Source organism: Mustelus asterias, chromosome 11 (genome assembly GCF_964213995.1).
Source record: "Mustelus asterias chromosome 11, sMusAst1.hap1.1, whole genome shotgun sequence".
Classification (NCBI taxonomy): Eukaryota; Metazoa; Chordata; class Chondrichthyes; order Carcharhiniformes; family Triakidae; genus Mustelus; species Mustelus asterias.
Genome location: NC_135811.1, coordinates 42,420,550 through 42,444,251, shown reverse-complemented (window position 1 = coordinate 42,444,251; position 23,702 = coordinate 42,420,550). Strand labels below are relative to the sequence as shown.

The 23,702-nt window shown below is 45.2% G+C and overlaps 1 protein-coding gene across 1 annotated transcript in view; it reads left to right on the top strand.

Moving 5' to 3' along the window:
- cfap46 (cilia and flagella associated protein 46) overlaps nucleotides 1-23,702 on the top strand; it is a 198,419-nt gene that overhangs the window by 49,031 nt on the left and 125,686 nt on the right. Inside the window, exons 24-31 of the mRNA XM_078222910.1 lie at nucleotides 3,370-3,501; nucleotides 8,887-9,052; nucleotides 10,061-10,142; nucleotides 12,752-12,899; nucleotides 13,475-13,658; nucleotides 14,783-14,942; nucleotides 16,631-16,866; nucleotides 21,192-21,299. Of these exons, the coding sequence (XP_078079036.1) occupies nucleotides 3,370-3,501; nucleotides 8,887-9,052; nucleotides 10,061-10,142; nucleotides 12,752-12,899; nucleotides 13,475-13,658; nucleotides 14,783-14,942; nucleotides 16,631-16,866; nucleotides 21,192-21,299 (1,216 nt within the window). The remainder of the gene's footprint in view (nucleotides 1-3,369; nucleotides 3,502-8,886; nucleotides 9,053-10,060; nucleotides 10,143-12,751; nucleotides 12,900-13,474; nucleotides 13,659-14,782; nucleotides 14,943-16,630; nucleotides 16,867-21,191; nucleotides 21,300-23,702) is intronic.

Here is a 23,702-nt window from a genome sequence, read left to right as displayed (position 1 = left end):
TCTTGACAGGGTGGATGTGGAAAGGATGTTTCCTCTTGTAGAAGAATTTAGAACTAGAGGTCACTGCTTAAAAATAAGAGGTCGCCCATTTAAGACAATAGATGAGGAGAATTTTTTTTCCAGAATAATGAATCATAGGATCATAGATCCGTACAGTGCTAAAAGAGGCCATTCAGCCCATCGAGTCTACAGCAACTCTCCAAAAGAGTATCCCACCCAGTACTCCGCTCATATTTACCTACTAATCCCTCTAACTGACGCATCTCAGGACACTAAGGGGCAATTTTAGCATGGCCAATCAACCTACCCCGCACATCTTTGGACAGTTTTGAGAATTGTCTTAAAGGATGAGAAAGAAAGGATGAGAGAGGGCGGCACAGTAGCACAGTGGTTAGCACTGCTGCTTCACAGCTCCAGGGACCTGGGTTCGATTCCCGGCTTGGATCACTGTCTGTGTGGAGTTTGCACATTCTCCTCGTGTCTGCGTGGGTTTCCTCCGGGTGCTCCGGTTTCCTCCCACAGTCCAAAGATGTGCGGGTTAGATTGATTGGCCATGCTAAAATTGCCCTTAGTGCCCTGAGATGTGTAGGTTAGAGGGATTAGTGGGTAAATATGTAGGGATATGGGGTTAGGGCCTGGGTGGGATTGTGGTCGGTGCAGACTCGATGGGCCGAATGGCCTCTTTCTGTGCTGTAGGGTTTCTAAGATTCTAAGATAACCCCGTCCGCTTAACCTACACATCATTGGACACTAAGGGGCAATTTAACATGGCCAATCCACCTGCATATCTCTGGACTGTGGGAGGAAACTTGAGCATCCGGAGGAAACCAGAGATGGATGTGGATAGAATCGAAGAAACTCTCTTTCTCAAAAGGCAGTGGAAGCAGAGCCTTTGGATATTTTTAAGGCCAAACTAGATAGATTCTTGATATGCAAGGGGGCTGAAAGTTTATCAAGGGTAGGTGAGAACATGTAATTGAGGTTATAATCAGATCAGCCATGATCACTTGAATGGTGCCTCAGGCTTGAGGGGCTGAGTGGCCTACTGCTGCTAATTTGTATGTATTGGAAACAATGCTGGGTCTCCAGCTTTCCATCGGCATCATTGGTCATGGCAGTGCAGACCAAAGACTTCCAGGAACTGTTCTTCTTGCTTTTCAAGACTCATATGGCAGTCACAGAGTGGAGAGTTTGATTCAAATCTGGACTTCATATGGCCTGCCTCTGATCCTATCCGCAACCCCTAATTGGCTACTGAACCTGACTCTCATCTAATTAAGGGTTTACCCCTACAAAAATCATAATTTTTTATCTACTTCCCCACCCCTTCTCACATAATTATATTTTTAGTTAATAAAACAGATGATTATGATTGGTTTAATGGAGAAGTGAAAATATCTTTGACAAAACATGTTAAAACTTGTGGAATATCTTATAATGGAGAAATTTGACATTCAAAAATGTAGAATTATTCTTTCAGGCCTGTGAGGCTCTTTAGCAGTAATTATGAACTTGGTGCACCATTAGAAACCCATATATGTCGAATTCAATGATTTTCAGTGCTTTGTACATTAACTCTGCTTCTTTCTCCACAGATGCTGGCAGACCTGCTGAGCCTTTTCAGCATTTACTATTTTTATTATGGAAGAATCTATCCTTGGCTCTTGTTCTATTCCAGATAGGCAGGGAGTGGAGGATAGAACTGGAGCCTAATCTTTACACACTTTGTGTGGAGTTTGCATGTTCTCCCTGGGTCTGCACGGGTTTCCTCCGGGTGCTCCGGTTTCCTCCCACAGTCCAAAGATGTGTGGGTTAGATTGATTGGCCATGCTAAATTGCCCCTTCGTGTCAGGGGGATTAGTAGGGTAAATATGTGGGGTTATGGGGATAGGGCTCAGGTGGGATTGTTGTCGATGCAGGTTCGATGGCCCAAGGCCTTCTTTGTACTGTAGGGACGCTATGATCCTATAATGCCTACAATTAGAATACAATTGAACACTCAATTACTATACACTTAACAACTCCTCCTATTTCCCATCTACACACTGTCCAGTGACAACGTTATCCAAAATTACACCATTAGTTTTCACATTTACATTAATGATAACCCCAACTCTACATCACCAAACTCTCTTGACATCTCCATTTTGTGACTGAATTATCGGATTGAGAATTTGGAGAACCAAATATTTAGCTTTAATAATACCCTGCCACATAGAGAACAAAGATTTTTATTCAAGTTCCAGCCATGAATTTAAAAATGATTATTTGGCATCTTGGGCGTAGTACTGATAACCACTTTCAGGTGGAATGTATTCTTTATGATGGTTGCTGTCACGGCCCTGGCTGGCTGATGTTTACTGCAAGAGTATCCCAACTTGGAAAGACCAGTTCATGGTGGTGTATTGTTTTGTCTATAGGAATGGTGTGAGGAGCCACGTGTGATACCCAGTGAAAGCAGTAACCAGCCCAGTCGTAGTATGATACTTACTAAAGACTATTTATTACAATGAAGAAAAGACACATACACAAACAGGACCATAAGGATCTAAAACAGCCACGGACAAGAAGCTGCTAAAGACACCCACACAGTTTAAGTAGAAATTACCCTTTCTATCCAAAGTACATTTACAAGGTCTGAACTCTTTCAGGACTTCCTCTTCTCAAACAACATCCAGTCCAATAGATCTATTAGTAAGGCCGCATTGTATACAATTGAGTAGTTATTCTGGGTAACGTCTCATCTTGGTTCAGCAAAGATATAATTTTAACTGCCTCCACGAAGGTTTTCTGCACTCTTACTTCTGGGCTGCTAGCTAGAACTGGCTTACAGGCTGCGAGATGGATACTGCCTCCTGCTTCCACAAATAGCTTGCCAATTATATCATTGTTTCCCTTTGAAGATTTTCTCTGTGTATTTCTGTTAGTTCTAATATTAACATATAGGTATGTCTTTCCTGGATGGTGCAAATGTCTACCCCAAAGTGTTTCCTATTAGCCGGACAATGTATTTCTTTTGGTCTGTGTACAACTGCTATCCTTGCTACTGGGACTCATCCTGCGAATTACCTTTTGAAATGCTGGTGGCTTCTAAAGTGCTGGCACATTCCTGACAGTGGCAACCCCATTAATGTCATGCACTGCATTTCTTTTGTTTTGTGTGACAGAGTAATCAGTCTGCGCAGCTTAGATGAATGAAAGAAACAGGATTCAAACCGAGACACCGTCGCTCGAGGTTTGCCACTGAATGAATGGGCCGGCATAACTTGTGAAATCAGGATGCTCTTTAACGGAAGGAACGGTTTTTAATAAATAACTGTTGGGTATATTTCTGTGAATTGTAATGTGAGGTTTTCTTTGTTTATGCAGACATAGTTACAGAATTCAGCAAGAATTGCTGAGTGTTGTTGCCAGCATTGAAGGGCAAAGCTTGATGAAGAATGCAGCTGGAAACAGCAAAATGTGTATCTCTGCCATCAGGTCATTCGAGCTGAGTGCAAGGTAAATTTTATCTCAGAACTGGATCATGGTGCATACAGATTTTCATCAAAAGACAATTTATGATGTAACATAGTAATTGTTGAACTTTTCTTTGTGGGAGACTCCCTGGGGATGCAATGAAATAGGGGTGATAACGAACCAAGACCAAAGAACAAAGAACGATACAGCACAGGCACAGGCCCTTCGGCCCTCCAAGCCCGCGCCGCTCCCTGGTCCAAACTAGACCATTCTTTTGTATCCCTCCATTCCCACTCCGTTCACGTGGCTATCTAGATAAGTCTTAAATGTTCCCAGTGTGTCCGCCTCCACCACCTTGCCCAGCAGCGCATTCCAGGCCCCCACCACCCTCTGTGTAAAATACGTCCTTCTGATATCCGTGTTAAACCCCCCCCCCCCCCTCACCTTGAACCTATGACCCCTCGTGAACGTCACCACCGACCTGGGAAAAAGCTTCCCACCGTTCACCCTATCTATGCCTTTCATAATTTTATACACCTCTATTAGGTCACCCCCCCCATCCTCCGTCTTTCCAGTGAGAACAACCCCAGTTTACCCAATCTCTCCTCATAACTAAGCCCTTCCATACCAGGCAACATCCTGGTAAACCTCCCCTGCTCTCTCTCTAATGCCTCCACGTCCTTCTGGTAGTGTGGCGACCAGAACTGGGCGCAGTATTCCAAATGCGGCCGAACCAACGTTTTATACAATGCGGGGAATGCAGTTATAATTTTTAGCCTCACAGGCTAAGTCCATGCTGGTCATTACCAGCACCAAAGCCCGCCCAGTGCATTTCAAGCTGGGGAAGTGGGTGCATGGCAAGAGGCCACTGAATGAACCATCCAACCGGCTAATTATATTACATAAACTATGTGTGGGCGACATGGTGGCACAGTGGTTAGCACTGCTGCCTCACAGCTCCAGGGACCTGGGTTCGATTCCCGGCTTGGGTCACTGTCTGTGTGGGGTTTGCACATTCTCCCCGTGGCTGCGTGGGTTTCCTCTGGGTGCTCCGGTTTCCTCCCACAGTCCGAAAGATGTGTGGGTTAGGTTGATTGGCCATGCTAAATTGCCCCTTAGTGTCCCGGGATGCGTAGGTTAGAGGGATTAGCAGGGGTAAATACGTGGGATTGTGGGGATAGGGCCTGTTTGGGACTGTTGGTGGTGTAGGCTTGCTGGGCCGAATGGCCTCCTTCTGCACTGTAGGGATTCTATGATTCTACATTGCATAATTTTCGGGTTCCCGTCCAGTCTGCGCATTCTGCAGGGCATCGGGATTCCGGCGGGCAGTCTGACAGGGCTGGAGAATCCCCCCTGGTATACGGAAAGAGAATCAGCTTCCTTGAAACGCTGCAGCAACAGTGCTTCAGGAGGCTCAAGCTTTCATGCAAGGTGGTTACTGACATCCTACTGACCTTTCAAGAGGGCCAAGGTGGGCATGCATTGCCAGTGGTTGTCAAGGTCAGAGTCATGAATTTCTTCGCTTCTGCCTCCTTTCAAGGGTCTGCTGGTTATTTCTGCAGGATTTCACCTGCAAGCCTTTCTCCCAGGAGGGCCATGTTTGCTAAGGTTTGCCACTTTGACACTGATGAGCCCAGCCAGACAGAGCAGGTTCTTGCATTTGTTGGAGTGACTGCATTCTCTCAGGTGCAGGGTGTCAGATTGTGTACGTGGTGGCAGCTAAGGTGCCCCCGACCATCTAGGCGTATCTCCACTGCACTTATTCAAGGGCAGCTTTTGCAACAGGGCAGGAGGCAAATAGAATGCCACTCTCTCAGGCCATTGGATGTGAAGTGGCAGCATCTTGAGAAAAGTCACTATTTGCAGCAGCCCTTTATCTTCCCTCTCATGGTGAACCTGCACTTTTCTACTGGTCAAAAGCTGGAGAGCACTTTGCTGCACTTCATCGAGCCATCGAATGGCCAAGGTGAGGCTTTCCTCTATTCTATCCTGTGTTGTGGCAGACTGAGTGTCCCGGCCATTAATGAAGGCAAGCAAAGAAGGGTGGCCAATCTTTCCATATATCAGCACAAATACCTGAGACATTGGGCGGAATTTTACCGGCACATTCCCGCCCGAGGTTAGTATGATCCCACCTGAGGCCAACGGAGAATGCCATTCTCCGAGCCTCGCCTGCCCCCGGAATCGGGGTGGGCGTGCCAGCAAAATTCTGGCCAATGAAGAGACAAACTCCTCCAATCCTTCTGCAAGGGGTGCACATTGACTTTCAAATGTTGACCGAATTTCATTAGTTTCCAGTTGCTGCTCCAGTAGTGTTGACTTTGTGGATGGTCCCCAATGCTTAACATCTAAGCAAAGCTTGGGAGTGTGCTGCGCCTTCTGACGGGGATGTTCCATTGTTGTCTCTGTCTCCAAAACCTGTTTCTGCTTACATGTGATATGCACTTCACCATGTGCACTCCTCATTTATCTATGTTTGTGTCTTCAACAATTTGTATGTTTCGTGTTGGTGGTGGGTGCACCTTAGTACTTCCTCAGTGATGACCTCCTCTGAGGACTCCATGGTCTATTATTCCAGCTCCATCTCTTGCATCATCCTTAAAGGAACTGAAAGACATAAATTAAAATTGAAATGCGGCGAGTGTTCAGAATCAATATTGTGCAAATGTTCTCATTTCAGTTAGTGTTGACAGAAATTTAACATTAGTGATTGATATGTGCCAAGTGGAAGTATGATATCTAATTCTGTCACCAAGTATATGAGAGACTTGCATCTCTCCAGTAATGTCCAGCAACTCTGCCACCCTACCAATCTCCAAGACCCACCTGTGGCCATCACTCTGGGCCACCACCAGTTCTCTGCCTCCTACTTTAAAGAGAGGAAGCAGAGAATTGAGAGTGTGAGAAATGGAATCTTCACAGAAGATGGAAGGACAACAGGTCTGAAGAGTGGCTGTGAAGAATGGGTATGAGATGTCACTGAAATGAGTGTGAGCATTGGCTGCTCAGATGGGTATATGAGGAGATATTTCACAAGAGAGAAATGAGTGCTGTGCGCAGTGTGTTTCTCTAAGAATGCTGTGCTGGGATATGCTGGAGAGGTCAGAAGATGGAGTTTAATGCCTTACCCACACCCGAAACAGGTCTGGAGGTGGGAACTGCCTCTTGTTTGGACGGGAGCGTGGGAGGACCCCTCTGCCTTCTTTCTATCAAACTCAGGGCAGAAAGGGGGGCAGGTGCCAATTCCTGCCAATTGAAGCTCTTAAGTAGCCACTTAAGGAACACGTAAGGGCCTCATTCCGCCTTCACTGATAGTCAACTAGCAGCGGGTTGGGAACTTGTCATACAGAGAGACCATCCAGCAAACCCTGTTGAATTTGATTGATGGACCTGGCATCAGTAAGGGAAGACCTGCTTAAGCCAGCCCCTAGCTTTTGCTTCTGCTGCTCTCCCTATCAGTGACCTCCTCCCTGTGGCTACTACCCTTCCCCTCTTACCCCTCTCCAAGGATCCAGCGATGTTCCTTTGTTAAAGCCTGAGTGTGTTACTGGAGAGCTGCGACCTTTGTTTGGCTGGCAGCTCTCAGGAGGGATTGATTCCAGCCTACTAGGGGCTTAACTTGACGAGAAGCTTGATGCTGTCTGGACACATACCTGATTACTTGATAGTTGCATTGGCTACCTGGAGAAGAGTGACACGGAGATCCCATAGGTTCTCCAACCGGTGGGCTTGAGCCCTGGTGCCAACACTAAATTCCACCCTGAGAGCGGGGGTTGGCACCTGATACTGGTATGCCACTCATCATTGATCACAGGTTTTAGTGAGCGTAGTCCTATTGCTCACTGCTTCCATGACCTACAGCTATGTTTGTTTGTTCTTTGAGGCCAGACCCTTCCTCCAGTCCAATGGAAACGTCACTTCTCTCTGGATCTTCCCAGGCTCAGGTCTTGCTGATTATTAGCATTAAAGACTGAGCATTACCATCAGGGCTTGCGAGTCCAGATATTTTGCTCTACCAGATGTATCTATGGAATCAAAGTGGCCTCTCTGAAAGTCACCAATGTTCTTAGAAGCTCTTCCTGGCATCCTGATGCTGCAGCGATCTCCCCAGGAGATCCCTGCTCCCAAATAATTACCTGCTCCTCAGGCCGAGGGTGATAGGTTCTTGATTAGTAAGGGGATCAAAGGTTACGGAGAAGAGGCCGGAGAATGGGGTTGAGAAACTTATCAGCCATCTTCAAAATGAAGCAGACTCACTGGGCCGAATGGCCTAATCCTACACCTGTATCTTAAGGTCTTATGACATGTTTACATTTGAGGCAAAAAAGGAGAGGAAAAGTCAGAGAAGCGCTCACCAATTGTTAAAATAGAGAAAGGAAACATTGTGGCAGAGACTTTTCTGAAAGACATTCAAAAATCAGAGAGATATTTGAGTCTCCAGCTGGAGGAGAAATAGGCAAGTCTTAGAATCGTAGAATCCCTACAGTGCAGAAGGAAGCCATTCAGCCCATCAAGTCTGCACTGACAACAATCCCACCCAGGCCATATTCCTATAACCCCACATATTTACCCTGTTAATCTCCTGACACGAGAGTCAATTTAACATATTTGGACTGTGGGAGGAAACTGGGGCACCCGGAGGAAACCCACCCAGACATGGGGAGAATGTGCAAAATCCACACAGACAGGGACCCTAGGCTAGAATTGAACCTGGGTCCCTGGCACTGTGAGGTAGTAGTGCTACCTACCGTGCCACCCATCGACTTGGTATTTGTAAATTTAATAATTGATGGAGGAAACAAGAAGTGATTCACTTGAGAAAAAAAACCCAGTGGTCTGGAGGCCGCTTAAAGCAAATGGTAGATGTGAGAGATTCAAGATCAGAAACCAATGGTGAGGACAAGAATGTTAATAATTGAAGTTGGACTAAAGGCCCATCAAAGTTAAGAAGTGAGAATTATGCTTTGGAATTGAGACATGAAGAAACTGTCTCTTTGTTGAATTGAAAGTGTAAAGTTGCTGGGTTGTGTAGGAATGATGGGCAAAGGACTACAGTTGTAATGGTTTTCTCTAAGATCTTCATCAACTCTTACACACACTGGTGAGAACTCCCGTGCTACCGACGTATCACTTCCCATCTACAGGACAAGGCAATATATACATGAATACACATTAAACAGAAACATTTTTGTTACCTGCAGGAAAGAGGGTGGAGGTGATCAAAGTGGCTGGGTAGTGAAATTTCAGGTGACCTGCCCAGTCTTCTGGCATTTGCAGTTCCCGGGAAATCCAGTGTGGACAGGTACAGGCGCAGGAAAATCTCTCAGTACCTCATTCAACCATGAAAGAGATTGTGGGAATGCGTCTTCAATACTTGTATACTATCAAAACTTATGTCAAGTATCAGAGTTTTATTTTTGATTTCAGATATGGAGAAGAAGCTGGAAATATAAAGCTTGTAATGAGTTCAGCAAAACACTTTTGGAATTCCTGTCTGTCTTTGATACCATCTCGTCTGGAAGTGGGTGTACTTGAAGAACCCATTAAAACTTTTCTAAAGGCTATCCACAACACATATTCCAGGAATAAAAAGGTGAAGATAGTTCCGATAATCTTTGCATCAACTAACTTTAAGCATTTCACAGTTAACATAACTTATTTACAATGAGGCCAAAATGCCACAGAACATATTCCTGACATTTCTCCTTCCAAGTGCCCTCTAATGATACTCTGTTGGAGCATCTAATTGACATAGCCCCAGCAGTTGCAAGTGCCACTGAGGGCATCTCTGGTTTATGCCAAACTCTCAGTTACGCTGCGATTTTCCCTTGGGAGGCAGTGTTTGCCTAGCCCTTCTCCAATCCCAACACCATTTCTTTCAACCTCAATCTGAATTTTTTTTTGGCAAAATAGATTAGCATTCCTTGTGGGTTCAGGCTATTCACTTTTGGTGAGACTCGCCCTTGTTCACTTGGTTTATCATCCTCACAGCAGTACTGGGTCCTCTTCCTCCATCTTGCAGGATGTTTGCCTCATAAGGGGTAGATAAACGTTCCTCCCCACACAAGGCAACAAGGAAAAGCCCAGAAACATAACTGATGTAACTGAGTCTCCATCACTTTGCCGGGATGTCTGCCAATGTTATGATTTGATTTATTATTGTCACATTTATTGGCTACACAGACAAAACATTCCGTTCATAATGTACATAGGGAAGAAGGGAAGGAGAGGGTGCAGAATATAGTGCTGCAGTTACAGATAGAGTGTAAAGAAAGATCAGCTCAATATAAAGTAGGACCATTCAAAAGTCTGATGGCAGCAGGAAAGAAGCTGTTCTTGAGTCGGTTGGTACGTGTTCTCAGATTTTTGAGGGCAGTTGACCCTCAACTGACCTCAGAAATGGCCTAGTAAGCCACTCAGTGCAAGGGCAACTAGTAATGGGCAATAAATGCTGGTCAGCCAGTGACGCCCATGTCCCACGAATGAATTAAAGAAAAAAGAAAAACAATCAATAGCTTTACAAAATATCTGTGAGATTTAATTGCTTGGATCAAATTCATCGTTGTTTTATCTGCATTTATATTTTCATTTTTATCTACAGGAAGAAGAAAAGGAAGAAACAATTAAGCAGTCAACAATCAGACCACAAACACACCATTTTTTGCCAGGGACATTAACAACATGTTAGTGAAACTTGAGGAAATTATATACAGGCTCTTGGATTGAAGCGATATAAAGCACAAATGGGTCTGCAATTCAGCACAAGTGGAACACACATTTGCACTGAGAATTCATAGGTTTCCTCTCTGATATTCCAAATCACACAGGCTAGGATATTTCGGAAGACAGAGTTTACCTTCCCACAAGCAAACAGATCCCCACCCATATAAAAGCAAATTACTGCGGATGCTGGAATCTGAAACCAAAAGCGGAAATGCTGGAAAATCTCAGCAGGTCTGGCAGCATCTGTAAGGAGAGAAAAGAGCTGCGTTTCGAGTCCAGCTTTTTGACAAAGGGTCATCTGGGATCGAAACGCCAGCTCTTTTCTCTCCTTACAGATACTGCCAGATCTGCTGAGATTTTCCAGCACTTTCTCTTTTGGTTTTAGATCCCAGCCAATACTGGCTGCCTCACAGCCAATTTTACATCTCTGATTGGCTGGCAGCTCTTGAGTCCGGGCAGCACTAGAAGCTACAGTGGACAGGACTGTCACTACAATCAGTGGCCAGAGTTGAAATGCCAGGGGTTCAGGAACAAATACATTTTGGAGGCCTTAGGACATGGAGCTTAAGTGAGACCTTTGGTGTGTGTGCTGGGGAAGGGGGAGTGGGGGGGGGGGGGAAGGGGGGGGGGGGGAATGGATGTTGGTGAACACAGAGGAGGTTTCCTCATAGCCATTTCACCTAGTGAACTTTAATTAGCTGAAGGCGGGACTTACGCCATCAGTCAGAAGGAATTTCCACCTAAAATTCAGAGGCCCCGGCAGAGTAAGACCTTTTTGGGGAGGGGGTGCCCAACGGTTAAAAGGAAGCTACTGACGGAGGCCTGAACAAGATTCATTTTTGGGCTTCCACTCCACGCCCCTACCCCGCCCCTGAACTCCTTCCACGAGCCTGAAAATTGAAGCTGAACAGGAAATGGCCCTCAAGTGGGGTTAATAATTGACCACTCAGTTGAGGCAAGGGTGGGCCAGCTGGCCAAGACCTTGTCCGACCTGGTGTAAAATTGTAGGGAAGTCAGACTGAATGGAAACACGGGCAGCATGGTGGCACAATGGTTAGCACTGCTGCCTCACAGCGCCAGGGACCCAGGTTCGATTCTGGCCTTGGTCACTGTCTGTGTGGAGTTTGCACATCCTCCCCATGTCTGGGTGGGTTTCCTCCGGGTACTTTGGTTTCCTCCCACAGTCCAAAATGTGCGGGTTAGGTTGATGGACCGTGCTAAATTGACCCTAGTGTCAGGGGGATTAGCAGGGTAAATGTATGGGGTGATGGGAATAGGGCCTGGGTGGGATTGTGATTAGTACAGACTCGATGGGCTGAATGGCCTCCTTCTGTACTGTCGGGGTTCTTTATCTCCATCAGCAGATGCCTTTTTAACATTGGCTGCCCCTTCCTAAGGTCTGGTAACCACAGTACCTCCCAAACCTAAAGCCCCCACCCCCTCTCCCCTCCAGCCTATATACAGACACCCAATTCCTCTGTGTTCAGCTCCCAGGACTCTCCTGCATGGACAAGAGAGGGTTGCCAGTTAATCTGATTGGTCGACAGCTGTCTAGGATGGACCTTCCTACCAAGTGAGGGCCAGAAGTGTTAAAAGCAGCTGTGTTCCCTACGGACTCTTCAGATAGCGGGACACCGTGCCATCTTAAAAATCCTCGCTCTGAAATGTATGATATCTCTTCCCTCATTTCCATTTCTGGTCATGATGGCATTGCTGTTTGTGGGAACTTGCTGTGTGCAAAATTGACTGCTGCAATTCCTACGTTACGGCAATTTCAAAATGATTTGGATTGTAAAGTGCTTTGGGATATCCTGAGTTCATGCAAGATCCCACATCAATATAATTTGTTTTTCTTTCTTTATCTTTTTTTCCCTTGGTGGGTAGGACTGTACTTGTTCTACTTCTGCTCATCCAGTTGTAGTAAGAGAATCTTTGACAATTACTTCTTATTGCCCCTGCACCATGTACTGTCTCCTTGACCAAGCTCTTGGCCACTTATCCTACTGTTTCCTTCTATGGAACCATTCTGATTTTTTTTTGATTATGCACACATTCCATTTGTGGGGCGTTCTAGGATGAGAGGTCATAGTCTTAGGATAAGGGGTAGCAACTTTAAAACAGAGTTAAGGAGAAACTACTTCTCCCGAAGGATTGTGAATCTGTGGAATTTGCTACCACAAAGTGCGGTGAATGCTGAGACAGTGAGTAAAGTTAAGGAGGAGTTAGACAGATTTTTAATTGGTGATGGGTTATGAGGAGAAGGCAGGAAAATGGGTATGAGGAGCATATCAGCCCTGATCGAATGGCGGAGCGGACTCGATGGGCTGAATGGCCTAATTCTGCTCCGGTATCTTATCTTAGAATCTTAGAAACCCTACAGCTCAGAACGAGGCCATTCGGCCCATCGAGTCTGCACCGACCACTTATGAACTTCTTAAGCATTGTAGGGCATTTTACTATGTTAAAGGCACTATACAAATGCAACTTTTAAGTAGTCTTTTGTTTCTGTCATCCTAGATACTTCCAGTAACTGCGTAATAATTTAGAACTGATTATGTTTTGTTTCAAGCTAACGATGATCCAGAAGATGATCTGAAATTAAGGGCATCGATGTATGGTCTTTTATTTCACATTCATATGAATAAAGGAGACTGGAAAGCTGGGCTGAAAGTGTTAGATGACGCCATTATAGATATGCCCAGGACAAAGCAGCGGTTGTAAGTAAACAAAAGAGACATGATCCTATCATAAGTAATCTCACCAAAGTGAAAGAATGCGAGAATGATGGGGCTGATTTTCCTGCCCCTCCCGCACCTCCCCAGTTGGACGTAGGAAAGGTGGAGTGCACCCTTTATCCAAATAGACTTCATGCACATGGTGCACTACTGGCTAATTTTGGGTCTCCTGAGCTTGTGGCTTTTTCTTTGAGGATTTTAGTTCCTTGCATAATGTCCTTTAGGGAAAGAAATCTGCTGTCCTTATCTGGCCTGGCCTACATGTGACTCCAGATCCAGATCGATGAGGTTGACTCTCAACTGCCCTCCAAGGGCAAGTAGGCATGGGCAATAAATGCTGGTGACACCCATGTCCCATGAATGAATAAAAAGAAAAGCATGCTGCTCCCAACAATAAAAGAAATGTCAAAAATTCAACAAAAAATGAAGAAACAGCATTTTCAAATGAAAATTTCATATGTTGTTAGCAATCATTATTTAATTTTTAGTGTTGACCATAAACATCTACAAAACATATCAATAATTCACAATGAAGTTCTGTTATCCTCTATTTGAAGGCTTCTTTACAAGCATAGAATATTGGTGAATGCAAGGCTTGGTCAAGATTTCAGTATGGATATGCAGAAACTAAAGGACGACTCTGAAGATTATGTATCTTACATGTGGCACCATGTGGCAGCTTTCTCCAAAGAAATTGCAGATCAGTTAACTTGTTACCAGAATTCAGTCAATGTTTTGAAGGTACTTTGCGCATCTGTTCATTCAAAACAATAAGCAGTGTAAAGGAATGTCATAGTTTTCATTTCATTCAAGTTCTTGCATTGTTTTGTACCATCAAACACATACCCATCATGCCTCTCACACGAGGGATGGGATTTTCTGTCCCCCTCACTGTGACATGTTTCGAGGTGGCAGAAGCAGCCCGCCATTGGACAGCAGCGGGATCTTCTGATCCTGCCACTGTCATTGGGGTTTCCCGTTCTATATACCCGCCTGCTGGCAGGAAATCCATGGCAGGGGTTCGCCATGAGGGACTGGAGTATCTCGCCGGCGAGAATGGCCGGAAGATTCTAGTCTAGGAATTTCCTAATGATTCTAAATCCAATCCCTTTGAATTCCTACAAAGCAATATCTGTGTTTCCTCACTGTATACCTCCTCTTATCATATCCTGTCTTCCCTCTGCCGTCTTCTCCTTTGTCTCAGCCCACTTGAATACTCCTGGGGCAGTATTTTACATTCTTCCCTGTCGGCGGGATTTTCTGATCTCTCTAAAATCAATGGACTTTTGAATGGCTTGCTGCATTTTCCAGCCCCAGGACACTGCGATGAGGCTGTAAAGTTTCGCCATGGATTCCGATTCCTCAGTCCAACAACCTGAACACTCGGCCACTGTGAGCAATGGCAGGTTGTATGGTGGCATGATGGCACAGTGGTTAGCACTGCTGCCTCACAGCGCCAGGCATCTGGGTTCAATCCAGATTTGGGTTACTGTGTGGAGCTTGCACGTTCTCCTCATGTCTGCGTGGGTTTTCTCTGGGTGCTCCAGTTTCCTCCCACAAGTCCAAGGGATATGTAGGTTGGGTGGATTGGCCATGTTAACTTGCCTCTTAGTGTCCCAAGGTGTGTTGGTTCAGGGAATTAGCGGAGTAAATGTGTAGGGTTATGGGAATGGTGTTGGGGGAGGGAGCGGAGGCAGGTGGGCCTGGGTAAGCTGGTACACATGCGATAGGCCGAATGGCCTCCTTTTGAAGTGATTGTAGTGATTTCTATGATATCTGTAACTATTCATGAATATTTCTTTTTGTGTGTATGTTAGTATCGGTTGCATTTGTTTACATTTTTTTTTTGAATGATAAACTTTCAGAAACCAGAAAGTAATTGGCAGAAGATCGACCAACTGATTGCATTTGGTGAATGGCTGTATTGTAGTGGATTTTCTGAAAATGATGCACTTTGTCAGTTGGACTGGGCTATGGATTTACTCCTGAGCATGAAACCCTGTGTGGAAACCAAGGAGGAAGAAGGTTAGCAGAATGCATACTTTTCAAACCTGGGGAATTTTATGGTAGGGCTGGACCACCCACACCACTTGGATGCAAGTGTCTAAACTGAATGCCAATCTGCTATTTAAAGACAGCACTCCCTCTCCATTGGCAGGCTCTGCCTAAGGTGTGGCTGAAACCAATCCTTTGGACACTCTGTTGGGAAGATGACCACTGAGCCAGTGTCACTTTGACCAGAGGGGAGGCGATGGCGATAGTGGGATTATTGCTAGACCATTGATCCAGAAACTCAACGAAACCCATCATAGCAGATCGTGGAATTTGAATTCAATACAAAAAGTTTCAGGAATTACGAATCCACTGATGACCATGAAACTGTTGTCGATTGTTGGAAAAACCCATCCATTCACTAATGTCCTTTAGGGAAGGAAATCTGCCATCCTTACCTGGTCTGGCCTACACTGTGAGCACAGTAAGAAGTTTAACAACACCAGGTTAAAGTCCAACAGGTTTATTTGGTAGCAAAAGCCACACAAGCTTTCGGAGCTCTAAGCCCCTTCTTCAGGTGAGTGGGAATTCTGTTCACAAACAGAGCTTATAAAGACACAGACTCAATTTACATGAATAATGGTTGGAATGCGAATACTTACAACTAATCAAGTCTTTAAGAAACAAAACAATGTGAATGTTTTGTTTCTTAAGGACTTGGTTAGTTGTAAGTATTCGCATTCCAACCATTATTCATGTAAATTGAGTCTGTGTCTTTATAAGCTCTGTTTGTGAACAGAATTCCCACTCACCTGAAGAAGGGGCTTAGAGCTCCGAAAGCTTGTGTGGCTTTTGCTACCAAATAAACCTGTTGGACTTTAACCTGGTGTTGTTAAACTTCTTACTGTGTTTACCCCAGTCCAACGCCGGCATCTCCACATCATGACTACGCTGTGAGTCCAGAGCCACAGCAATGTGGTTGGCTCTCAACTGTCCTCTGAACAAGGGCAACTAAAGATGGGCAATAAATGCTGGCCAGCCAGTGACGCCCACATCCCATAAATGAATTTTTAAAAAAGACGTGAGTAGCCTGCTGGATATCAACCCAGAATTTAGAGATCACATTTTAGTTTCCATGTTTTGGGGCTGACATTTTGGGGTAGAACATCATGAGACCCAACCCAATAACGACGCAAATTATCTTCTTGCCATTTGTGCTAACTAACATTGTAAACAGTCCCCCTCCTCTGACAATCTCCATCTTCAGCCCAGTGCTGTAAAACATGCTGAATACATGTGTAGCGAAGCAAAATACTGTAGATGCTGGAAAATTAAAGCACAAACAGATAATGCTGGAAACACTCAGCAGGTTTGGCAGCATCTGTGGATAGAGGGACAGAGTTAATGATTCAGGTCTGTCATCTTTCATCTTCTGATCAACCACCGACCTGAAATGTTAACTCTGTTCCTGTCTTCATAGATGGTGCCAGCCTTGCTGAGTGTTTCCTGAGTTATATAGTGCTGTCCCATGAGTGAACTAAAGAAGGGAAGAATTGCAACCACACTGTATCTGAAGGAAATTCACCTCCTCATATGACTTTTTAAAGAAATGCGAAAGCTATTATGTCCATTTACAATCGTCATCATTTTACTACTTAAACTTTGTTACTTTGGTCAAAGGCGCAATTATCTGTAATGTTTTTGCTTCTTTTAATGTTCAGAAGGCCACTTAGAAAAGGAGAGTCACTCAAAAATTGATAACTTTGTTCCATCAAAGCATCAACAATTGATTGGAGTACAAAGTATTGACACTAGCCTGGCCTTAGAAAACCTGAAGGATGTGAGACAACTGGAAACATTAGTGATAATACACACTATAATGGCGACAATTGCAGGCCGTTTGTCAAGCCAGCAGCATTGTTTAATGGCATATGCTTACATTATGTGCATATGGCAGGTAAGTGCTGCATGAATCCTGCGCAATTTCTGTACACTATGAATGTTACTGTTCTGAAATATTCCTAATATATGAAATCTGTTTTATACTCTCATATTAAGGCTATTTAAAAAAGCAATAACCAGAAAGCTTTGTACAAATGAACATAGAAACCATATTTATTGACGAATTTAATGTCACATTTGTTGTATAAAAGAAATCTGTTCCAATCAATCCAATTCTGGAACCTGCAATGAATGCTTGGCTGAGCTTCAACACTGACTATTACGTTCATTCCTTTTGGGGGGAGCTAGTGACACAACTTGATGGAGACTGCTAGCTTTGTTTGTTTGACAGTTTTATGAGAGTTTAATAACTTGATCTTTCATTGAATGTTTCTTTCATGTCTCTGTTGATTTGGGCAGGAATATGTTTCTTCAATGGGGCTTTCACCACCTGTGTTTAATTGACAGTTTTATGAGAATATAACAGGATTATAGTTCTTTAAAGGAATTTTTGAAAAGTCTGATTTCTTCTATTTCATGAGCATTTCAAAGACTTGTCAGTGTTATATGACTCACTGGCAGAGTACTTAGTGCAGAAAGAGAGGGCACTGAGGGGGGGCATGGGAGATATGAGAGGATATGGAGGGACCATGGAGGATATGAGGGGGCATGCAGTGGAGGCTGGGGATGAGATGGAAGGATGAGAGGGCCTAACAACCATGAATACAACTGGACTGATGCCCCAGTTATTGAGATGGGCCTTCTAACCTGCCAACTTTGCCATCTGCCTGCCTCTTTGCCACCTTGGACTTGACTGCAGAGGTAGTGGGCTTTTCCCCACCTCCCCAGTATGAAGATAGGGTGAGCAGGCTCCTCCGGGATGGAGACAGGATTGTTGGGTTGAGGAAATTTCCGACTTCCCATATCTTTCCCAATCACAAAACTCTAGCCCTGTGTATCCAACTTGTCCCATCTCCCTCGTTGTGTTTTGTTAACAAAATCAATCATTGAAATTAATAACTGCTGTTTGTGGAAGACAGTACCAAACTTTCATTATGGGTGTGGGAGTTTTTCCTAACTTAAAGTTTTAAAGTTTATTTATTAGTGTCACAAGTAGGCTTACATTAACGCTGCAATGAAGTTAATGTGAAAACCCCCTAGTCGCCACACTCTGGCGCCTGTTCGGGTACACTGAGAGAAAATTTAGCATGGCCAATGTACCTAACCAGCACGTCTCTTGGGCTGTGGGAGGAAACTGGAGCACCTGGAGGAAACCCATGCAGTCATAGGGAGAAACGTGCAGACTCTGCACAGACAGTGACCCAAGCCGGGAATCAGACCCAGATCCTTGGTCCCCGTGAGGCAGCAGTGCTAACCACTGTGCCACCATGCCACCTACAGCTTCATTCCTAAATGCAGCTACTCAGGATCCTGTTATTCACCCCTCCCTTCGACACATATAAACGCAAAATACTGTGGACGCTGGAAATTTTAGGAAACATCTTTAATCTGAAATGTTAACTCCAGGTGGAATTACTCAATTTGAGAGTAAATGCCGTAGTGGGGGCGGGAGCATGGAGTGTCTCCCACTGTGGAAATTGGCAGAAAAACACTGTAAATCTTCCACCCGGGTGTTTTACGCTATATTCAGTGGTGGGCCAAACCTGGAAGGCATGTAGTCCGCCACTGTGTCCGGGTCCCATATTGAAAAGGTGTCCAACATCACTGACCCACTATTGAAGAAAGAAGGTGGACATCCTGAAAATGAAGATGGATCTCCAGGAACGTACTGAGTTTGGAAGTTGGAGACCTTCCCAGACATCTAATCTGGAATGTCTACCTCCTGAAGCTGCACCGACACACTGCTGTGGTGTCTCAGGGTCCAGGGTTGGGACTCCATCCCAAACTCTGTAGGCAGTCCCAGGCATTGTTTAGATGAGTCTGAAAATCTGTGCTTAAATAGATGCACCCCACCCAATTTGTGCTTAAATAGATGCCCTCCCCCCTTCCCTCAGCTCCCTGGCAACCTGGAGGTACCACACTGGCAGTACCACCTGGTAAAGGGCAGTGCTAGGCTGTCAGAGACCATTGTCAGCATGTTCCTCTCCCCTCAGGGGGCTATGCTATCTGTGCACCCCCTCCGGCGGGTTCCCCTTGACTGCCTCATGATTGTGAGTGTCACTTCGGTAAAGGAGGATTTCCAATGGTGGGGGACGATATAGCACGGAAGCCTTCTAATCATATTAAAATATATGGAGATAAGAAGGCAGGAACCATGTTACATTACTGGTGAGGAACAGGGAAAATCAGACAATGAGATTTTACTGGAGAGATTCACATTTTCTGACGCTTGCGACCAAGTTGCAGCGCACAGGTGTGAAGCTACCTGTGTAGAGCACACTGCTCACCTCCTGGCCCAGCTAGTTCTGTGCTTTGGTAATACTGTTTCTAATGGTTGAAATTGTTGTTGATGTTTGATTCCCGGGGAATGGTTTTATTTCACACCTGCACCTTTGCGTGACTGGATGATAGAAGGCTGGCAAGGTTAGGCTAGTTTTATGTCTGAGGCTCTTATTCACTTTGTATATGGGCCTTTCTGATTGTGCACAGTGCTCGCCCTAACTAGGACCCCTTTGTTTTCTCACCTCACCAATTGCTAGCAGTGTGTGCTTCACTGAGTCAAACTGAACATTGAGTATTAACCAAATGGCCCTTAAAAAAAACTCTGCGGTTACTCAAAAACAGGGAAATAGCACTTTCTGCCCCCCCCCTTCCTCCCCCAAAACTTCCCAGGATACCTGTTTGTCCCCATCCAACATTGGCAGCTCACTATCCATGCTAAAGTGAGGCTCAGTCAGGAAAATCGACTGGGCCACCTGTCATTGTTGCCATAGCAGCATAGCATAGCCTTGTTTGGCCACCACTCTCTGAATTTGTGTGACAATTGAAAATTATTCCTTTTCAGTCAGAACTGAGTTGCGCTGCTGTACTCCATTTTAAGGTTTGGCTGTTGTAACTCCGCTTTGAATTCAAGTTGAAGGGACCCTGTCCTCACCTACACCGCCCATGCTGCCATCTACTATTGGGTGGCAGGGTGGCACAATGGTTAGCACTGCGGCCTCACAGCGCCAGCCACTCGGCTTCCATTCCAGCCTCAGGTCAAGGTCTGTGTGGCGTTTGCATGTTCTCCCCCTGTCTGCGTGGGTTTCCTCCGGGTGCTCCGGTTTCCTCCCACAGTCCAAAGATGTGCGGGTTAGGTTGATTGGCCATGCTAAATTGCCCCTTAGTGTCGGGGGGGATTAGCAGTTGGTCTCCAGGTTTAGGGTTTGGGTGGGATTATTGTTGGTGCTGATTTGATGGGTCGAATGGCCTCCTTTTGCTCTGTTGGTATTCTATGATTCTACTGGTGTTACAAGTTGAGCTACAGAAATACTATCTATTCAAATTAAATCTGTTGTTCTGAGGGTCCTGGACAGCAATCTACCTGCTCTTGGGCAGAAATCCATTTCTCCACTGGCTTCTGTCCTCCGCATTCGCCACTGCTTTATACTGAGACCTGGACTGCAGCTAATGCAGCATCTGACCTTCTGTTATCGACTCAGGTTTCTGAACCTTCATTGGAAACTTTTGACTTTGCCCTGAGCTAGATTTAATTTATTCATGCTGTTTCCTGTTCTGACTTAGACTCTGCTCCACTTGTTCCTTTGAGGTAATGGATGCTTTTCTTTTTGGAAAAAAAGAGCAGAGAGATTTCTCCAGTGAAATAAAATCAAACTACCGCAGATGCTGGAAAGCTGAAATAAAAACAGAAAATGCTGGAAAATTTCAGCAGGTCTGGCACCACCTGTGGATTGACATTTTGCATCCATTTGACTCCTCTCAAGATATAAACGCCAGACGGACTCTGCTTCTGTCTCCACAGATGCTGCCAGACCTGCTGAGCTTTTCCAGCATTTTCTGTTCTGTTCTGTTCTCATTTGAGGTTTTACAGTGTCTTGGATGATACTTATACTTTAACAAACAGTCCTGAACCTTGATGATCTGATTATTATCTCATTACTGCTGTATGAAGAAGTATTAAGTTGGCCTGAAGCAGTTTAGAATACCCTGAGGGCATGCAATAACTAATTGCAATCCTGCCCTTCCCCTACCCCCTGCTCTCCTCCCTATTCCTTCCTTCGGGTAATTTGTCCTAGCTAACCGTCTAATTGGTTTGTTTACTCATGGGATTAAACAGGCAAGCTTTTCGAGCGCTGTTGAAAATAGGTTTAGTTTGAAGCTGATTGATTGTAATGTATTAATTTTTAACCAATTCCTTCTTTCCTTACATTTTAATCTAAGGTATCATTGACATCAGCAGAGACGTTTATTAAACAGTTAGCTGCTTCCACTCCCACAGGCCGTGGCGATACGGGAATGAAATCAAATAAGTCAAAGAGCAAGAGAGAGGTAAGATGCAATAAATCTGTGGAAACATTTGAATTTATTTTGATTTGAAATGGGTTGCAGAAAATAGGATTCTATGCTTCGCAGTTAACTCAATTTGGCCTGATGGTGTAAGGCCCCATCACCAATGACCCAGTACCCAATGCCAGATGTTTACTGACCACTCCAGTGTAAACACAGTAAGAAGTTTAACAACACCAGGTTAAAGTCCAACAGGTTTATTTGGTAGCAAAAGCCACACAAGCTTTCGAGGCTCTGAGCCCCTTCTTCAGGTGAGTGGGAATTCTGTTCACAAACAGAACTTATAAAGACACAGACTCAATTTACATGAATAATGGTTGGAATGCGAATACTTACAACTAATCCAGTCTTTAAGAGACAAAACAATGGGAGTGGAGAGAGCATCAAGACAGGCTAAAAAGATGTGTATTGTCTCCAGACAAGACAGCCAGTGAAACTCTGCAGGTCCACGCAACTGTGGGAGTTACAAATAGTGTGACATAAACCCAATATCCCGGTTGAGGCCGTCCTTGTGTGTGCGGAACTTGGCTATCAGTTTCTGCTCAGCGACTCTGCGCTGTCGTGTGTCGCGAAGGCCGCCTTGGAGAACGCTTACCCGAATATCAGAGGCCAAATGCCCGTGACCGCTGAAGTGCTCCCCAACAGGAAGAGAACAGTCTTGCCTGGTGATTGTCGAGCGGTGTTCATTCATCCGTTGTCGCAGCGTCTGCATAGTTTCCCCAATGTACCTGAATCACCTGAAGAAGGGGCTCAGAGCCTCGAAAGCTTGTGTGGCTTTTGCTACCAAATAAACCTGTTGGACTTTAACCTGGTGTTGTTAAACTTCTTACTGTGTTTACCCCAGTCCAACGCCGGCATCTCCACATCATCACTCCAGTGTAGCCAGGGTAACATCGCACCTCTCTCCATAAGCCTGCTTTGTGCCCATTCTTCAGTCGGAAATCTAACCTTACCTTATGTTGGCATATAGACGTTAACATCTCTGCTGAAGTGGCTTGACATTTGAATTATAGAGTCCCTACAGAGCGAAAAGAGGCCATTCGGCCCATCGAGTCTGCACTGACTCTCTGAAAGAGCATCCCACCCAGAACCCCCTCCCCCCACTTCTAACCCTGCGCATTTACAATGGCTAATTTAATTTGCATTTTATGGATGCTCATTAAAACAGCCGTCCTGTCAAGTCTTTTAATGTTGCCTCATGCCAGCATAAAATTACGTCAGTCTAAAACCTGTTCGCTAAAGAGCGACATGCACAAGGCAGTCCTCAGTTTGTAAGAGAATTTGAGGCGAGTGAAACAAAGTCTATCTGTCATAGTGCTGCATTGCTCCTTATGCACAGTTCATCATTCTGCTGGGACAGACCGATTCCTGCCTCCTTCAACATGCTGAGCTGGTCTTCATGGACAGCATCGTGCTGCTGGAACCAAGGACCCTCCTGTGTCACCAAGTCGGATCAGTACAATGCCTGCATTCGGGGCCTCCTGCCCCCTGGTGACACATGCCAGTATCTATTTCTTTTGGATAGCACTGTGCTGCGGGACTTGCGCAGTCACCGCAACAAAGGTCAGAAGTTTGACCAGGGGTGGGGGGGTGGAGTGTGAGGTGAAGTTGGTGGGAGGGGTCGGGACAGGGGGGTTGGTGCATTCAATGATGGCAGGCAGAGGGACACGGAGTGGATGAAGAAGACGAAGGATGGAAGTCAAAGGGAACATCGAGGGGGGAAGTGGGGGGGAGCTGAACCCTGACAAGGCTGCATGAAAAGCTCACACAGTAAGAGTTTTAACAACACCAGGTTAAAGTCCAACAGGTTTATTTGGTAGCAAATGCCATTAGATTTCGGAGCGCTGCTCCTTCGTCAGATGGAGTGGATATCTCCTCTCAAACAGGGCATACAGAGACACAAAATCAAGTTACAGAATACTGATTAGAATGCAAATCTTTACAGCTGATCAGCTCTTAAAGATACAGACAATCTTAGTGGAGGGAGCATTAGGCATAGGTTAAAGAAATGTGTATTGTCTCCAGACAGACAGCCAGTGAGATTCTGCAAGTCCAGGAGGCAAGCTGTGGGGGTTACCAATAGTGTGACATGAACCCAAGATCCCGGTTTAGGCCGTCCTCATGTGTGCGGAACTTGGCTATCAGTTTCTGCTCAGCGATTCTGCGCTGTTGTGTGTCATGAAGGCCGCCTTGGAGAACGCTTACCCGAAGATCAGAGGCTGAATGTCCGTGACCGCTGAAGTGTTCCCCAACAGGAAGAGAACAGTCTTGCCTGGTGATTGTCAAGCGGTGTTCATTTATCCGTTGTCGTAGCGTCTGCATGGTTTCCCTAATGTACCATGCCTCGGGAATGAACACCGCTCAACAATCACCAGGCAAGATTGT